The sequence below is a fragment of the Mauremys reevesii genome, linkage group 12 (assembly GCF_016161935.1).
Source record: "Mauremys reevesii isolate NIE-2019 linkage group 12, ASM1616193v1, whole genome shotgun sequence".
Taxonomy (NCBI): Eukaryota; Metazoa; Chordata; order Testudines; family Geoemydidae; genus Mauremys; species Mauremys reevesii.
In genome coordinates, this window is record NC_052634.1 from 33,504,917 (window position 1) to 33,521,969 (window position 17,053).

Genomic DNA, 17,053 nt, shown 5'->3' on the forward strand with positions numbered 1-17,053 from the left:
TAGTTTTGAGAATAAGCCAATGTATTACATTTGAAAGGCACATTATACAATTGACTATACCACTGAAGCTGCTAAAAGTTTTATTGTGCTAAAAATACAGTGAGATTTGATATTAAATTAGAAATGTGACCAAACACTGCTTGTGAGGTGCCAAGTAAACCATTGGTGCTATCTGAATAATAATTAGGGCTCCGTGTCTGTCACAGAGGTTGCAGAAGTCACAGATTCTGTTACTTTCCGTGACCTCTGTGACTTCTGCAGGGGCCAGTGTGGCTGATCCCAGGGCCGCCAAGCAGCTGGGTCTGGGGCCAGCCACTCAGCTGGCCCCCAAGACAGCCACACGGGCTGCTGCTGGAATGGCCCTGGGGACAGCCATAGCAGCCGCTTCTCTGGCAGCCCCCAGCAGTGATCCCGGGGTGGCCGGAGCAGCCGTGGTCCACTGACCCAGGCAGCAGTCCCTGGGCAGCCAGCCAGAGCAGCCTCAGCCTCTGGCAGCTGGTGCTGCTGGCCCCAGGCGCCTCCCCCCGGCCCCTCCCCACAGCGGCCCCCTCACGCCCCCCAGCATCATCCCCCCAAGATTTAATAACAGCTATTTTTAGTATAAATCATGGATTGATCAGGGGGGGTGAATTTTTGTTTATTGCCTGTGACCTGTCCGTGACGTCTACTAAAAATACCTGTGACTAAATCAGAGCCTTAATAATAATCCCAGAGAGGAGCTGATTTTGATTAGAAAACTGACCGGCTCAGTCTCAGATGCCAATTCTATCAGGGCACTTCCCTTTTCAGTTTAAGATGAATAATTTTTGTAGGGTCATTACAGAGAATAATATCACAAAAAATCATTTTTTTCTTTTAAGAATCCTGACAAAAATCCCAATTTGCAGCTCAAACAATCAATAATAAAATGATAGTTCAGGGGGAGACATTTTTTAGAGAGAGGGCCAAATCCTGGGACTTCTCACCTCACAAAAGTGAGCAGGATTTAGCTGGCAACTCATTTTTCCTGTGCGTGACCAGGATCCATTCCTCATCTAGACTGCAGCATTTGGCCCTCAGTTGTACACTCGTGGATAGTGGTTCTGGGACCAAATGCATCTCTCATGTAATTCCACTGCAGTCGGTGAAGTGACACTAGATTAAATTGATCCATGAAGCCTAATTTTTACCTCAGAAACATCAGTTCAACTCTGTCTCAAGTCAGTGGGGGATATTTATGGCTTTCTAAGGATATGGTAAAACAAATGGTGTCACTGAGAGATGAAAATAACGTCTGTGAAACATATAAATCCCTGGAATGCATTTTGATTATAGAGGGTAGGAAAGAAGGTCCTCTCTCCCCCGACCTCCCATTCGCACACACAGACACTGTTGCTTAAGTGTAGAGTCTACAGCTGAGCATTTGCAACATAAACCAGAGAGACTATCACTGGTATTCCTAGAAACCTGATGAGTCACACAGGTACAGCTGGGGAGCTATTCTGTAGTGTACATCTATCTCCCTTTAACCTTTGTAGTGAGTATCTGATTATGTAAATGGTGTTGACCCATACGTGGGGTTGTGAAGGAATTTCCCCCCTGGTTAGATTGGCAGACCCCCTTAGAGCTTTTCATCTCTCTCTGCAGCATGGGGCTTGGGTCCCTTGCTGGTTTGAACTAGTAAATGGTAGCTGTTCTTCGGGTGCCTGCTCATGTCCATTGCACATTGTGTGTGTGCTCTCCACATGCACCGGTGCAGGACGTTTTTCCACCAGCAGTATCCATAGGGGAGCTGCTCCGGCCCCCTCTGGAGTGGCGCCCGCATGGCACGGTATAGGGGGTGCTGCCGGCTCCCCCCACCCTCAGTTCCTTCTTGCAGCCAGTGGCAGTGCATGGGATGTTTGCCGCTCTTACTAGCGTTGCTTAGGCTTTGTTCGTATGAACTAGAGTTCTTGTAAAGGGAATGTTTCATAAGGACAAGGTCCAGCTGCGGCCCCACCCAGCCTTCCTACCAAAGGTGGTATCTTCCTTCCACATGAGCCAGGACGTATTCCTGCCTGTGCTCTGTCCCAGGCCACACAAGACTGGACGTCCAGGGGGCCTTGGCTTGGCAGAGCTGTATTACAGTCTGTGTATCTGTGCACTCCTACCCGCCTCCACAGGAACTGCTGGGTCACCTAATGTGGAATGGACATGAGCAAGCGCTGGACGAAGAAAAGACGGTTACCTGTTCCGTAACTAGTGTTCTTGGAGATGTGTTGCTCATGTCCATTCCAGACCCACCCTCCTTCCCCTCTGTCAGCGTTTCCGGCAAGAAGGAACTGAGAGTGGGGGCAGCTTCCAAGTTTACACAGATCCCTGTGTGGGCAGTCAGGCCATGCTCCTGTCTCAGGGATCCACTCCGGCTTGGGATCCTTGCTGCCCTGCTGCTGTCCTCCCCATGAGGTGATCAACTGAGGTCTGTGTGGTGGCAGAACTGGTTTGTAACAGGCTTGTCTTTCACATTCTCCTCTCAGGCTTGCTGGCAGACTTGTCTGAGGATCTGACAGAGGTGAAGCACAGGGACTACCCAGAAGAACACAGGCAGATCAGAATCACGCCTCTCCTGCAGCAATGGGTTGGCTGGAAGCATCAAACTGGCAGCTTCACATTTCCTTGATCGTGCTACTCTCCATGCACACGAAGGGTAAGGAGAAAAAAAAGTGTTCCGCAATGTAATTCTGACAGGGTGGTGAGCTGAAAGATAACCGCTAACTGTTCACTTTTATTATGAAAGGAAAAGTTTAGCTTGGAGAATCGCAGCTTAAGAATTTCCAAACCACAGTGCAGTCGGGGAAAGTACAGCATTTTAGCTGTCAGTATGGCGCTCCTCCTGCCACGCACCCCGAAGGATCCTCTTGCGCACCCCACTTTGGAGACCACTGTATTAAACAATTAATCTTTCTGTGACTCACCTGCAATCCTTCAGTATTGGACGTGTGGTTTGTTTTGGGGGATTTTTTTTTTTGGTGCTTTAGGGAATCTTACACTGGCTTCCTAATAGGACATGATACAGTTAAACCAAATGGCCGGAAGAAACAGCAGTAGTACCTTTGTATAGTCAATTTGCTCACAATGATTTAATGTGTGGTATGAAGGTAGTAATCAGTAGGAGAAAATTAATTTCATGAGTCTGCTCTGTGCACTGAGCCCAAATAAAACTGTGGATCCCAACATCCTGAACTATGGTGAAGTTCAGCTCAAGGTCCCACCTTCCCTGTTGACAACTAGCTTGGAATATGGTTCTTAACTGAGTGATTTGGACCCATCTCCAGTTTATATTGGGGAAGCTGTTTATGAAGCACAGATGCCATCTTACTTCTTAAAACTCTGTGTAGTAATTGAGTAAATCTTGCAAAGTTAAGGTGAAGCTTCAAAATCCAGTTCTGTATCTTGGTTACAAGTACTGTGTTAAAACTGCCCAATATGGAACCCGAGTGAGGTTGTGTCTGACATTTTATTTGTCCTCAATTCTTTTTAAAGTTTGGGGATACAAATGCAAACTGCGCTTCCTGTCAAACGGAGTAAGTCAGTGCCACTTGCTCTTGAATTCACCCATCTTTTCAGCCAGAGATATGTTTTGTACCTCAGCATCCACTAATTACTTACAGATTATTTTCCTTGCTTGGTGTTTCCACACAGTCAGTTCAGAGGATGGTTATAGTAGGAGGTAAGAGAATGAGACTTTATTGCATGTCAAAAAGCAGCATCCCTGTTCAGCATGTGTGTGGTTAGCCCAACAGGAGCTGCAGGCAGTTCAATTCATTCCCTATTTTGGCAGCTAACCAGTACACTAATTTATACTGTTAAGTTATTTAGTTACATAAAACACTGACTTGCTGATTGGCCTGTTGACTTGGCAGGGTGGCATTTGCCTCAGAGGAGTTAAAATTCTTGCAAATGGTTGAGCAGCTCATTCGGCAACATATGGAAATTTCAGCGCATCACTGAAGTCCATGAGACTTTTGGGCGTTGGGTGTCACTTCCCATCAAATAACTCAGCACACTGTGTTGGTGTTTTCTGGCGAGATGAACTGATGCACCCACTCAACCCTCGCTGGGTACAGCTTAAGTCAGGATAAGTTATGCGAGATAAGTGCCAGTGTGGACAGTGCATCTCCTGCCAACATAGCTACCGCCACATGTGTGGCCTGGAGTAATTAAGTCGATGAGAGAGCTCTCTCCCGTCAGCTGAGAATGTCTACTCTAGCAGCGCTACAGTGGCACAGCTGCATTGGTGCAGCTGCGTCCCCATAAGCTCTGTACTGCAACTGTAGCCTCTATCACCAAGGGAAGAGGCAGTGAGTGCTGGCGAACAGGGGCTTGTGGAAAGATTCAGGATGGATTAATCAGAGAGCCAAATATCAGAAATGTGCCGCACGTTTGTAATGTCAAGTGTATGTGTATAATCACTTGCCTGCACAGAGGACACAATTTGTGTCAACTACGGTAGCGTGTATTTAAATTCTGCATGCCTGAATTTCGCAGCTGGCTTGGGATTCATTTGAAAATATGTCCTTAGGAGAGGGGAGATGACACAACTCAGGTCATGGAACTGAAAAAGAAATGTCTCAAATATAAATCTAGTTCAAAAAGGCCTTGTTACTCTGCGGTGCAGTCCGAACTGATACTGAATTTTACTTCTAGCCGTGAACAGCTAAAACACAATTAGTTGGAAGGGCAGTGGCACTTGTATATAATGTCAGCGCAGTGATTTGTAAGTTTGGCTCATACATGTCATAATTATATTTTAATATGCAGATATAGTCTCTGCTTTTTGGGGAAAAAATCCAGTTGATATTTTGATTTTTGTAGTTAGTATTTTCTCCTGAATACGAGTGAGATGGTCCTGGATCACTTTTTAATTGGAATAGGGAAGAGGAGCTGTGATGATTTATCAGTTGTATGGGAGCAATAGCTCAGTGGTTTGAGCATTGGCCTGCTAAACCCAGGGGACCATTTAGGGAACTAGGGTAAAAATCTTTCTGGGGATGGGTCCTGCTTTGAGCAGGGGGTTGGACTAGATGACCTCCTGAGGTCCCTTCCAACCCTAATCGTCTATGATTCTATACTACTAATATTTTTATTTAGATTTCCTGCCCCATGAGCCAGATGTCTGAAAATATTTGACTGGAACATTTTAAAAGTTCAGTCCTTATCCACAAATAACAATGTGATATAGTCAGAAAACCTGCTTTGTGAAGGCTTGTTAAATGAGGACTTAGTTTAAAAATCTGTGTTCCAGTGAGCCACAAAGAGAACATCTATTAATGTTAATGTGTTGCATATAGGCTGGATTTAAAAATATGATAAATACATATGTAACCCTTTTTAGAGATATAGAAGCAGATCATAATGCAAATATAATTTATTTTAAAAATAAAATAATATTAATCATAGCTACGGGAAAGTAGAGAATACATCAGATGCAGTGAATTCCTTGTGTAAATTGGTTTTAATTTCTGATTTTGCTAAGATTAAAAAAAAAAGCAGCTATGTGACTCTGGTATGTGAGCCAAGTGTATTGTGCACCAAATGCAAATGCTTCACAATGAGTTTTTGGCTTGGCTTTCAGGAGCATGGGCGCCAACTTGTATGGGTTCCTGGGGCTAAAGCCCTAGGAATATTCACATTCAGGGGCTCTGCTCCACCAATATTTGGAGCTAGGTTTCTCCCCTGCTTGGAGCACCCCTCCCGCCCCCGCTTCTCACCCTCCCCCGCCGCCGCTGCCACCAGGGCTGGATCTTCCCCCACCCTCCCCGCCCCGGAGCTTCCCTCCCTGAACGTAAAGAGCGCGCAGCGCGTATCTCTCTCCCTTGCTGCTGCAGCTGCTGCCGCCGCCTAAGGGCTACAGCATAACAGCAGTGCAAGCTGCTGGTGCTGTAGCACCTCAGGAGAGGGAGGGGAGGGGGCCGTGCCGTGCTTGGCAGCCCTCCTCTCCCCTGCCCCTACCTGGAGGAGACGCGAAGGGGACTTCCGGCCAGGAGACGGGCATCACTCACCTTAGCAGCTGCTGGGGCTTCCGTGAGTGTTTGACCCTGTGATTCCCCCCCAGCCCCAGCCCCAGCCCCCACTCCTGCCCAACGCTGGGGAAGGGGGGGGCAACCCCGTCCCCTCGCACCGTCCCCCAGTGAATCTATGGTGAGGGGCAGCAGGCTGCAGCAGGGATCAGGGAGGCAGGAAGCCGTATGTGAAGGCAGTGCCCCTCCCCTCCAGCACCCACCCACCACAGAGCAGATGGGAGAGGGGGTTCATAGACCTACCTGAGCAGCTGGGGCTTGGGTGTATTTTGTGACAACTTGCCCTTCCTGTCCCGTTCCGCCCCCCAGCCACCACCCTGCAGCCCCTCCACTCCTGCCCCACGCTGGGCAAGGGGCAGCCCCATCCCCCATCCACAGTGAAGTTATGGTGAGGGGCAGCATGGAAGGCCACCTGTGATGGCAACCCCCCCCCACCCAGTACCCATCATAGGGGAGGTGAGTGAGCTTTCTGGACCTGAGAGGGGCCCTAGGAGCATGTGCAGTGACTGTGGTGCAGAGTGAGTGTGCTGTGGGGGGCAGGGAGGAGCGGAGGGGTCCCTCCCCTGGAGCTTGCTGCTGCCAGTGGTGGTGATGGGGAGTCCTCTCTGGCCCTAGCCCTGGGGCAGCCTGTCTGCACCCCAAGTTCCTCATCCTCAGCCCTGCCCCACCCCAAAGCCTGCACCCCCAGCACCGAGCACGCTCCTGCACTGTGAACCCCTCATCCCCAGCCCCACCCCAGAACCCTCACCTGAGGGGAAAAACGTGCAACTTAAATTTGGTGGTCAGTTTGGAGTATCATTGTATTTAGCACAATATTTGATTATTTTACACCCTTCAAAGTATGTAACTGGTCGTATACAGGTGTTACGAAGTGGAAATGTGCTTATTGTTTTCTCTGAATACTATCTGTGTGCCTCAGTTTCCTCAATGCATTTCTTAAGGCTCTAGATGGTGGTTTAAGGGGGTGTGATTGTTGTAAAGCCCTAGAGGGCCAGTGTGATGCTGTCTGCACAGAGAATGGCCGACACCCTGTCTCCAGGCAACTGATGGCCCGGGCCCCTCCCCTGCAAAGGTGCCAGCTGAAGGTGTTGGAGACAAAGAGATCAGGTGACCTCCTGGCCCGGGAAAGGAACTCAGCAGAGAGGAGTCGGGGCTGGAGGGGGTTTGGGAGTCTGGAGTTGGCTGGGGACCAGGTGTGAAGTGCAGACAAGGGGGGTCTGGCTCACTGCCCCCAAAATGGACCCAGCCGAGGGGTCCCGTTCTCTATACCTACAAGCTCTGTTTTAGACCCTGTTCCTGTCATCGAATAAACCTCTGTGTTACTGGCTGGCTGAGAGTCACGTCTGACTGCAAAGTGGGGGGGCAGGACCCTGTGGCTTCCCCAGGACCCTGCCGGGGCGGGCTCACTGTGGGAAGCACACGGAGGGGCAGAGGATGCTGAATGAACTAAGGAGAGACCCAGGAGGTGAAGCCGTGGGAGCTTCTTGCCATGAAAACAGTCTGCTCCAAGGGAGAGGAGGCTCCCCAGAGTCCTGACTGGCTTGGTGGGGAGCAGTTCCAGAGCATTGCCCAGGGACTCCGTGACACCCGATACCCACCACAGGGGAGGCAAGTGGGCTTTCTGGACCTGAGAGAGTCCCTAGGAGCATGTGCAGTGACTGTGGTGCAGAGTGAGTGTGCTGCGGGGGAAGGGTCCCTCCCCTGGAGCTTGCGGCTGCCAGTAACGGGGGGGGGGGGAGGGGGGGGGAGAGGAAGTCCTCTCTGGCCATAGCCCTGGGGCAGCCTGTCTGCATCCCAAGTTCTTTATCCCCAGCCCTGCCCCACCCCAGTCCCTGCACACCCAACACCCCAGCCCTGAGCACCCTCCTGCACTGTGAACCCCTCATCCCCAGCCCCACCCCAGAGCCCTCACCTGAGGGGAAAAACGTGCAACTTAAATTTGGTGGTCAGTTTGGAGTATCATTTTGTTTAGCATGATACTTGACTATTTTACACCCCTTTAAAGTATATAACTAGTCGTATACAGGTGTTACAAAGTGGAATGTTCTTAATGTTTTCTCTGACTACTGTGTGGGTGCCTCAGTTTCTTCTCTGCATTTCTCAAGGATCTAGATGGTGGGATAAGGGGGTGTGATTGTTGTAGAGCCCTAGAGGGACAGTGTGAGCTGTCTGCACAGAGAATGGCCAAAACCCTGTCTCCTGGCAACTGATGGCCCGGGCCGCTCTCCTGCAAGGTGCCAACTGAAGGTGTTGGAGAACAGAGAGATCGGGTGGCCTCCTAATGCCTGGAAAAGAGACAAAGGCCAGAGGAGGGAGTGTCAGTGCCTGTGCGGACTTCCGGGAAGTGCATGGTGTGGAAGGGGATGCTGTGATGCTTTGGAACAACTCTATACAAAGCCAGTCAGGACTCTGGGGGAGCCTCTTCTCTCGGAGCATACTGTCTCCGGGGAAAGAAGCTTACACCTTCCTGGGTCTGACCTCGGAGCATTCAGCCCTTCCACATCATGCACTTTCCACAGCGAGTCTGCCCAGGCGGGTACTGGGGCAACCAGAGGTCCCTGCACCCCAACTCCGCAGTCAGACGTGACTCTCAGCCAGACAGTAAAACAGAAGGTTTATTAGATGACGGGAAAACAGTTTAAACAGAGCTTGTTAGTACAGAAAACAGAACCCCTCTGTCAGGTCCATCTTGGGGGGTGGGGAGCCCAGAACCAAGTTCTGGGTCTCTCCCTATTTCCCCAGCCAGCTCCAAACTGACACACCCTCCTCTGGCCTCTGTGTCTCTTCCGGACAAGGAGGCCACCTGATCTCTTTGTCCCCAACACCTTCAGTTGGCATCTTGCAGGGGAAACTGAGGCACCCACACAGTATTCAGAGAAAATATTAAGAACATTCCCACTTCATCACAACAGGTGCAACAAAATATAATACTGTATATTGAAGTAGGCAAGTGCTGCTTCTGACTTTCCACTTTTAATTGACCCTTGTAATCTTGTGGCGCTGTCGCGTTGTAGCTTCATTTCATATCGGCTTACAGGGCGGAAGCGGGGGGGCACCACCATTTTGGGCCCCACCAAAAATTATACAAACCTGCCGCCTATGTTCAGGAGTGCTGAGTACTCGAAGCTTGGAGCCTCTGGTAATTGGCTGAGCCTTAATCAGTGGGCGGGGCATTCACACAGGCCAGGGCTTTATAAAGCCACGCACAAGCGACCAGGGGCTGCTAACAGGGAGTTTCGCAAGGGAGTTGGGAAGGGAGCAGGAGTCCCTTGCCGTCCGTAACCCCTTCCCCGTGGGCCCCCCCTAAAACCCTAAAACCTATAAACCGAACCACATTCCAAAACTCCTTTCTGTAAACCACCCTTCCACTAACTAGGAGACAATGCAGGCAGAAGTCCAGCAGCAGAGTGGGGGCTATCCAGTTTATTGCACTGAGTGTTGCATGTATGATTACCTGCCCTGTGGGTGGGTGGCGTATGTGTGCAGTCGGTGCAAGGAGCTCCTGGCCCTCAGAGACCAAGTACGGACTTTGGAGGCCAGGGTGGTGGAACTGGAGGAGCTAAGAGAGGCAGAGAGGTATGTTGATGAGGCTTTCTGGTACGGCCTTTCTTATGTTCTTATGTTCTTACTCAAAGCTCTCATGGGGTTCAGTGGGATGAGGGCTCAGGCCATTAATGTATATTCCATTTGCCTTTTAATGTACATTCCATGGGCTTTTGTTTCTATTTCACATGCATTACATTGCTGGTTGTAGTCAAATGTTTTTTCATGATAGGGATAGTTTGATATTTCCTGCCATGGTCCATGGAGGTGAAATTGGAATGGGAGGGCTGTAGATCAGTGGTTCTCAGGCATTTCACCATCAGGTCACACTTTTATCAAAGCTTATGAGCTCAGAACCTTTTTTCATAGTTTGCTGAAGACTGTGTTCATTTATATCACTCATTAATGAATGAGGAGAACACTAAAGCTTGTACAGCCTTCGTAGCTGTTATCTGGACAGGTTTCATTGAGATGGAAAAGCTAAGCTCTGTGTGCAGAGTTTACCCAGGTGTAGAGAGTGACCCAGTCTGAAACCAAAAGCCCCCTGTGAGGCCCATGGGCCTAATAGGGGTGAATGCCCTATGGTTCCTGTCCCTCTAGCCTTTTACCCCTTCAGCCTCTGCCATCCCAATCACCTTCTTGCCATTAACAAGCTGAGGCAGCTGCTTTCATAGAAACATAGAACATCAGGGTTGGAAGGGACTTCAGGAGGTCATCTAGTCCAACCCCCTGCTCAAAGGGGGACCAATCCCCAAATGGCCCCCTCAAGGATTGAGCTCACAACCCTGGGTTTAGCAGGGCAATGCTCAAACCACTGAGCTACCCCTTTCTATCACCCCTTTGCTGCTTCTTGCTCCCTTTTTTTCTCCCCAGTAACTCCACACCAGTGGAGGGAGCAGAGAAGGAAAGCTAGTCTCCCTGTCCTGTCCTCAGTTGCATCACAGCTACCCAAGTGGTAAGGAATAGCCACTGCAGAGAAAACTATGCTCATTGCCTGCAGACCTGCTGGAGGCATGAGAAAAAGTGTTTGGTTGGATCTGGAGAAACAGACCGGGAATCAAAAAGATGAAAATGCAAATGGTTTTTAAAGATTGTAAATAAAAAAGTAAGACAATAGTATTTGTGTGTGGGTGGGGGGGTTATCCAGATGCTGTCTAAGCTCCACAGGTCCCATATGAGGAGAGATTAAAGAGGCTCGGAGTTTTCAGCTTGGAAAAGAGGAGACTAAGGGGGGATATGATAGAGGTATATAAAATCATGAGTGATGTGAAGAAAGTAGATAAGGAAAAAGTTATTTACTTATTCTCATAATACAAGAACTATGGGGTCACCAAATGAAATTAATGGGCAGCAGGTTTAAAACAAATAAAAGGAAGTTCTTCTTCACGCAGCGCACAGTCAACTTATGGAACTCCTTACCTGAGGAGGTAGTGAAGGCTAGGGCTATAACAGTGTTCAAAAGAGAACTGGATAAATTCATGGAGGTTAAGTCCATAAATGGCTATTAGCCAGGATGGGTAAGGAATGGTGTCCCTAGCCTCTGTTTGTCAGAGGTTGGGAATGGACGGCAGGAGAGAGATCACTTATGTTATGTTGTTATGAGAGTTGGCTCTAGATGACACTTGAAAGAGATTACAGGCGGAGGAGGAGGGAGAAAATTAAAAGTAAGAAACTGTGAATGATGGTTTTAATGCTGAGCTAATTTTTTTGTCCTTGAGACTGAAATGTTAAGTCTATGTTAGTTTTTAGTGCTGTGTGAGTAGTACTGAAAAAAAGAATTCTTTGACCCCCTGCCCCCCCCTGAAAAAAAAAGACAGAGCCCTAAATCACCTCATGCTTGCTGGTTTGAGAAGGGATTAATAACCTCCATAAGGCTTGGAATTGTTCAGCCTAAAGTGCATTCCTACTCTGTAGTTACTATATAAAACCTGGTACTTCCTTACTTAATAGACTACAGTATGTATATTTAAAGTAACAGTTCCTTGCTTTTGGGGACCAAAAAAAGTTGGTTTTAACAGTTTTTTTTTAAATTGAAGAGGCAGCATAAATTTGGGAGAGGGAGCTGGATTCTATTCCATCCACTCACCATCAATAAACTATTACTGAAATGATGGGACCAAACCTTGCCCTTTGTTACAACTGTGCAATTCCACTGAAGGTAGTGGGCTGCACAGGTACAACTGAGGGTTAAGTATGAAGACACGTTTGCAAAGGTGTAACCAAGTACAGAATTTGTTTTACAGAATCTGGTACTGGTAATGATGCACCGAAAGCGGGGGGAGAGGGACCGTTTGGTTCTCAGCGGGGGTGACCAGATGTCCTGGTTTTATAGGGACAGTGTTGATTTTGGGGTCTTTTTCTTATATAGGCTCCTATTACCCCCCACCCCTGTCCCGATTTTTCACATTTGCTGTCTGGTCACCCTATTCTCAGCTCCCACTTGAGGTTGTGTGGTTGGCCGTTAGAAAATTTATACAATTAGAAAATTTGATACGGAAACATCGAGGCACAATAAACGTAAAACCCCACAATTACATTTTTAGAGTCACCTTTCAGCTTAAAACTGCACTTTAATCTCCAGCACAAAACAAAGAACTGTCTAAAAGTTTTGAGAGTAAGAAAAAAAATTGAGACTAGTTCAAAGTCTTGCACATCCCCCTCCCACCTGGAAACTTACATTTCTTCTTTCTTTTGTAGCCAATGGTGAGAGTACGGTACCTGCTCCTACCCAGAAGCCACTGCAGTATCGCTGTAATCGCCACTGTAGAGCGGACTCAGTCAACAGCACCTGCAGGTTGATGGGACAACTAGTATTTCAGCTATTTTGGGGGGGAAGGTTATGCACAATAATCAACCTTTTAAAACTTGGGTGCCTTCAGTTAGGCATCTAAATCGCTTTAGGCACCATTAGTACAATCAGTATCAAATGAAATGGGTGGTGGGCGCTCTATAAATCAGACCATTTTTATTTAGGTGCCTAAATATAGGTTTTTAGGGGCTTAACTTGATACATTCAAGTTTGAACATTTAGGCCAATACTTGTGTTAATAATTTGCATATGAAACAGAGTTGAACTACAGATAGGTTATCAAAAAGAACAAGCCATAGCTTATGGATGGATGGCGCAAATTGTTCTTCCCCTGTGCATAAGGACCAGCGTTAAAGAAATTGTGCTTCTCCTGAAGTAGGGTAATGCTTTGCCTCTTTGGAGGGTTAGTGGTGGTTAGCGGGTAAATAATGGCACAATCTAGCCTAAGGTGTATATGTGGTTAGCCTGTCTTGTAGCAACATGAGGGGAAAATGCTGCTCTCAGATTGGTGTGGTGAATCTCAACTCTGTTGTTCTCTTTTCTCCGTATATGAGGAACTCTGAGTTCTGCTTTTGTAAGGAATGTGGAATACTGAAGATTTTGCTATTTAATGTTAAGTTCCTACGGCTTTTAGGCTTTCATCGGAGTCCAGTGGAGTACTGGCTATGCAAGAACTCTAGAACTGGGACACAGATATATTACTGTGACCGGACATTCCAGTTGGGTGTGCAGTTCAATCTGAGGAGATTACAGGGAGTCTGATATTTTAATACTACTGGACTACTTTTCAAGGCAAAGTGTTATAAAAGAACAGGATGAGAGGAATCTCCAAGGTTGTTCAAGATGTTGATAGAGATTATGGAGGGCTTTAAAAAAAACCGGTTGCTTCTCAGTTCAACGCTATTCTGCACAGCCTGCAATTTCAAGACTTGTCAGATTTAAAAGTACCAAAGCTTTGATAAAAGCCTTGGATAGTATTTTTCTGTCCCACTTTCCACTCCTCTTCCAAGTCCTAGCGTTCTGCCTAGGAGCAGCAGTTAACCGCTATTGCATGGTCTTTTGTTTTTAAAGTTTAAAACTCCACACATGGCTACGAGTTTGCAGGTTCTCTGCTGTGGGAATCAGTCATTTCCTGGTCATGTCTAAGGAGAGCCACTGTTTTTACACATACTAGCTTTCACAGCAGAGGACTTGTAAAGCAGTAACTAAAAGGTTGCAGCCAATTAGAAAATAAGAAAACACAAAGGTGTCCACTTCGGAAACATTCAGTTAGCTGGTGGAAGCATCCCCAGGAGCTAGAAGCAGAACCTGCCACCAAGCTAGCGTAATGTGAAGTTTCTGAGGGTTCGTCTATACTTAAAGCACTACAGTGGCAGCAGATGTGCCACTGTCGCATCTCAGAGTAGGCACTACCTAGGTCCTCCTGTAACTATAGGTAACCAACTTCCCTGAGAGGCAGCGGCTAGATCAACAGGAGATTTCTTCCATCGACCTAGTGCTGTCTATGCGGGGACTTGGGTCGGCTTAACAACACTGCTCAGGAGTGTGAATTTATTACACCCCTGAGCGACATAGTTAAACTGGCGTAATTTTCTAGTGTAAACCAGCCTATGGCGATAGCTACATTTAAAGTGCTACAGTTGCAGTGCTGCAGTCTAGACTCTCACTACAGCAATAGGAAGTGGGGTTCTCCTGGCCCTGTAGTTAATCTACCTCATCTCCGAGAGGTGATTGCTAAGTCGATGGAAGAATCGTTCCTTCTGTTGACCTAGCACTGTCTCCACCAGGGGTTAGGTCATCAGAGCTACGTCTCTCAGGATGTGATATTTTCACACCTCGGAGAGACACAGGTGTGCCGATGGACGTTTTCAGTGTAGCCAGGAGCACAAGTCCCACCAACAAACATCAGGATTTATTCAGAGTCCTTCCATGTCACACTTTTAAAACATCCCTTTAGTTTTACATCATAACCTGTAGCTGTTTTCAGCGATGTGTACCTAAAGCTAACCACTTACAAACAGTTTAAAAAAAAAGTTAAATGCCAGAATACAATGTCATGTCAGCCCGAACGAGAGGGGAAATTAATGTTAAATTTATGTTCTGTTAACATGAGTCTCCTGTTGTTAAACACCTGTCACAAAATCATCCTTATTGGAGTCACACCTCTCTGGAGCTTTATTTCCAGTTTTAATTAAGGTGTCAGATGTTTAGTTTAAACTGGAGTTTACCTCACAAAACCTTATTCTCCCTCCAGCCCAGCACCACCCTTCTACCCCTGAAATGCTTTCATTTCCCCCCACCAGTTGCCCTTTCCTATGTCACCTGAACACAGAACTCCTTGTTCATTTCACACTGAGCAGTGGCAGAAAAGAAGAAATTGCTAAGCCAGTACCTGGAAAATGGAAGTTTGTACCATATTTCTTCTACTATATTTCTTTGTAAAGATACCCTATGATTTATCAGCAATAAAGTAAAGATATAATTCAAAGGAGCCTCTTTCCAAATATAATATATAAGGACTCTTTTCAAGGATGACGATTTAATATTTGTACACCTCCCATCATTGCAGAATCTATTTCTGAGCTCCAGGTGACCCCGGTTTTCCTTATATTTGCAGAGTCCAGTTACTTTTTAATATTTTTTCTTTCTAATGTCTTCCAAACATAATTCAGAATTAAGGCAGAGAGATACAAAGGGACCTCTGTATTGAGAAGGCTGCCCAGCCGCTGAAGGTGGGAAGGAGTGAGTGAGCAATATTAGAGAGACGAGATGGGTGAGGTAAAATCTCCTACTGGACCAACTGCCGTTGGTGAAAGAGACAGGCTTTCAGGCTACGCAGAGCTCTTCTTCAGCTCTGGATGGAAGGATATCCAGGTGAAGGAGATAGTACTGAGAGAGATTGCGAGGTCACCAGTCAGCTGACTGTATTGTAACCAGTTCTCAAGAGATTTGGCCAAGCCTACCCTGCTAAACTGGAACTCCTTTTACTTTGGGATCCTCACACCATAGAACCTTTAATTTTCACCCTTCACTGTAGTCTGAATTGCTGTTTGCACATTGCAGTGCTTTAAAACGAGCAGGAACTTTCATTCTGCTTCTCTATAAATGATGTTTCTCCTTGTAGCAGGGTGGACCCCTGCTCCTGCCCTGAAGGGTTAAAAACAGCCGTGGGAGGGGGCTATGGCTGGAGAAAGCATCTTTTAGGCTGGGCTGATTGGGGGAAGTGGCTGCAGCTGGAGCCACTCCCCAAACAGACTCAGCTGGCCCTATAAAGGCAGAGAAGCCAGGGGCAGAAGAAACAGTCTTCCTCTGCCTGGTTGCAGGGAGCTAGAGACAAATTACCTGAGTGGAGCAGGGCTGGGGAAAGGCAGAAGGTCCAAACCCTCCTTGATAGTGATGAGTAGGCTGATACTGCTTGTCGACCACAATGAAAACCCAAGAGCAATGAGGGGCTATGTCAAGTCTAATCTCCCTGGAATTTGGAAGTCGAACAGAAAGGCCTGGATGACGTGCAGTATTTTCCAAGAGTGGTTTGTAGACCATGCCGTCCCTGAATTTAAGGCTTATTGTCAGAAGGAAAATTTGGCCTTTAAGATTCTCCTTCTGCTGGATAACGCAAGTGTCCATGAACTGGACTATGAAGCCCTCTGCCCAAAGGTCAATGTCCTATTTTTGCCACACAACACTGTATTGTTGCTGCAGCCTATGGACCAGGGTGTACTGGCCACTTTCAAGGCTTATTACCTACGGAGGACATTCTCCATGCTGATTAAAGAGACGGCAGGTGAAGGAAAGCCCAGTGTAAAGGAGCTTTGGAAGTCCTACAACATCTTGAACAACGTGGAAAACATTGATCTGTCATGGGAAGAGGACACTTCGCAATGTATGAACGGCGTTTTGCGCTGTTCAGTGCCAGATGGTGTCCACAGCTTCATGGGATTTGATGCCATTTCTGCTCTTGAGCAAGGAATTGTCAAGTTGGCGAAGGATATTGACTTTGAGGAAGTGGAGGAAGATGATGTACGGGAGTTGTTGGAGTCTCATGCTGAGCAACTGACAAATGAGGAACTGTTTGAGCTGGACCAACAACGGATATCTGAAGAAAGCAAGGACGATGATGAGGATGATGTAGGGCAGGAAGCCAGGAGTCTGATGACAAAGTATCTCTCCCATTTCTTTGGATTGCTGGGTGAGATGACGGAAATCATACAGAGGTGTGATCCTTTTCATGAATGGTCTGCCAAAGTCTCCAGGGCTCTGTGATGCAGTGGCCTGCTACAGGGAGATCTATCATTCAAAGAGTCATGAAGGAGTGCAGATGTCGACAAAATCCTTTTTTAAGACTTCTGCAACCGAAAAGCCAGCCCAAGAAAACCCAGCCGCCACCCCTAGCTAAGTTTAGCAAAATTGGCATTGTTGTATCCTGTATCACTGTACTGTATTTACTGTGTTAAAATGTTCTGTGTGTTTGAACAGTGTTAGTGGGGTTCTACATTCTTTTATTCAATGTTTTTTGTGTAAAATGTGTGCTGTATAACCCGTTAGTGTAAAAAGGTGACACTGTATAGGTGAAAAGAGCGTTGTCATAGGCGAGTGTGGTGAAGTTGTGAACACATCCCCCTCTTATCCCATTATTTCTTACGGGGAAAAAATCACCGGTATA

General features: G+C 47.2%; 1 protein-coding gene across 4 annotated transcripts in view; it reads left to right on the forward strand.

Moving 5' to 3' along the window:
• LOC120375536 (bone morphogenetic protein receptor type-1B-like) overlaps nucleotides 1-17,053 on the forward strand; it is a 279,242-nt gene that overhangs the window by 231,110 nt on the left and 31,079 nt on the right. For 3 of the 4 annotated variants that reach the window (XM_039496233.1, XM_039496232.1, XM_039496234.1), the window contains 2 exons: nucleotides 2,496-2,665; nucleotides 12,279-12,375. In XM_039496233.1, the coding sequence (XP_039352167.1) occupies nucleotides 2,593-2,665; nucleotides 12,279-12,375 (170 nt within the window). In that variant the 5' untranslated portion in view covers nucleotides 2,496-2,592. The remainder of the gene's footprint in view (nucleotides 1-2,495; nucleotides 2,666-12,278; nucleotides 12,376-17,053) is intronic. The other variant, XM_039496235.1, reaches the window with a different exon arrangement.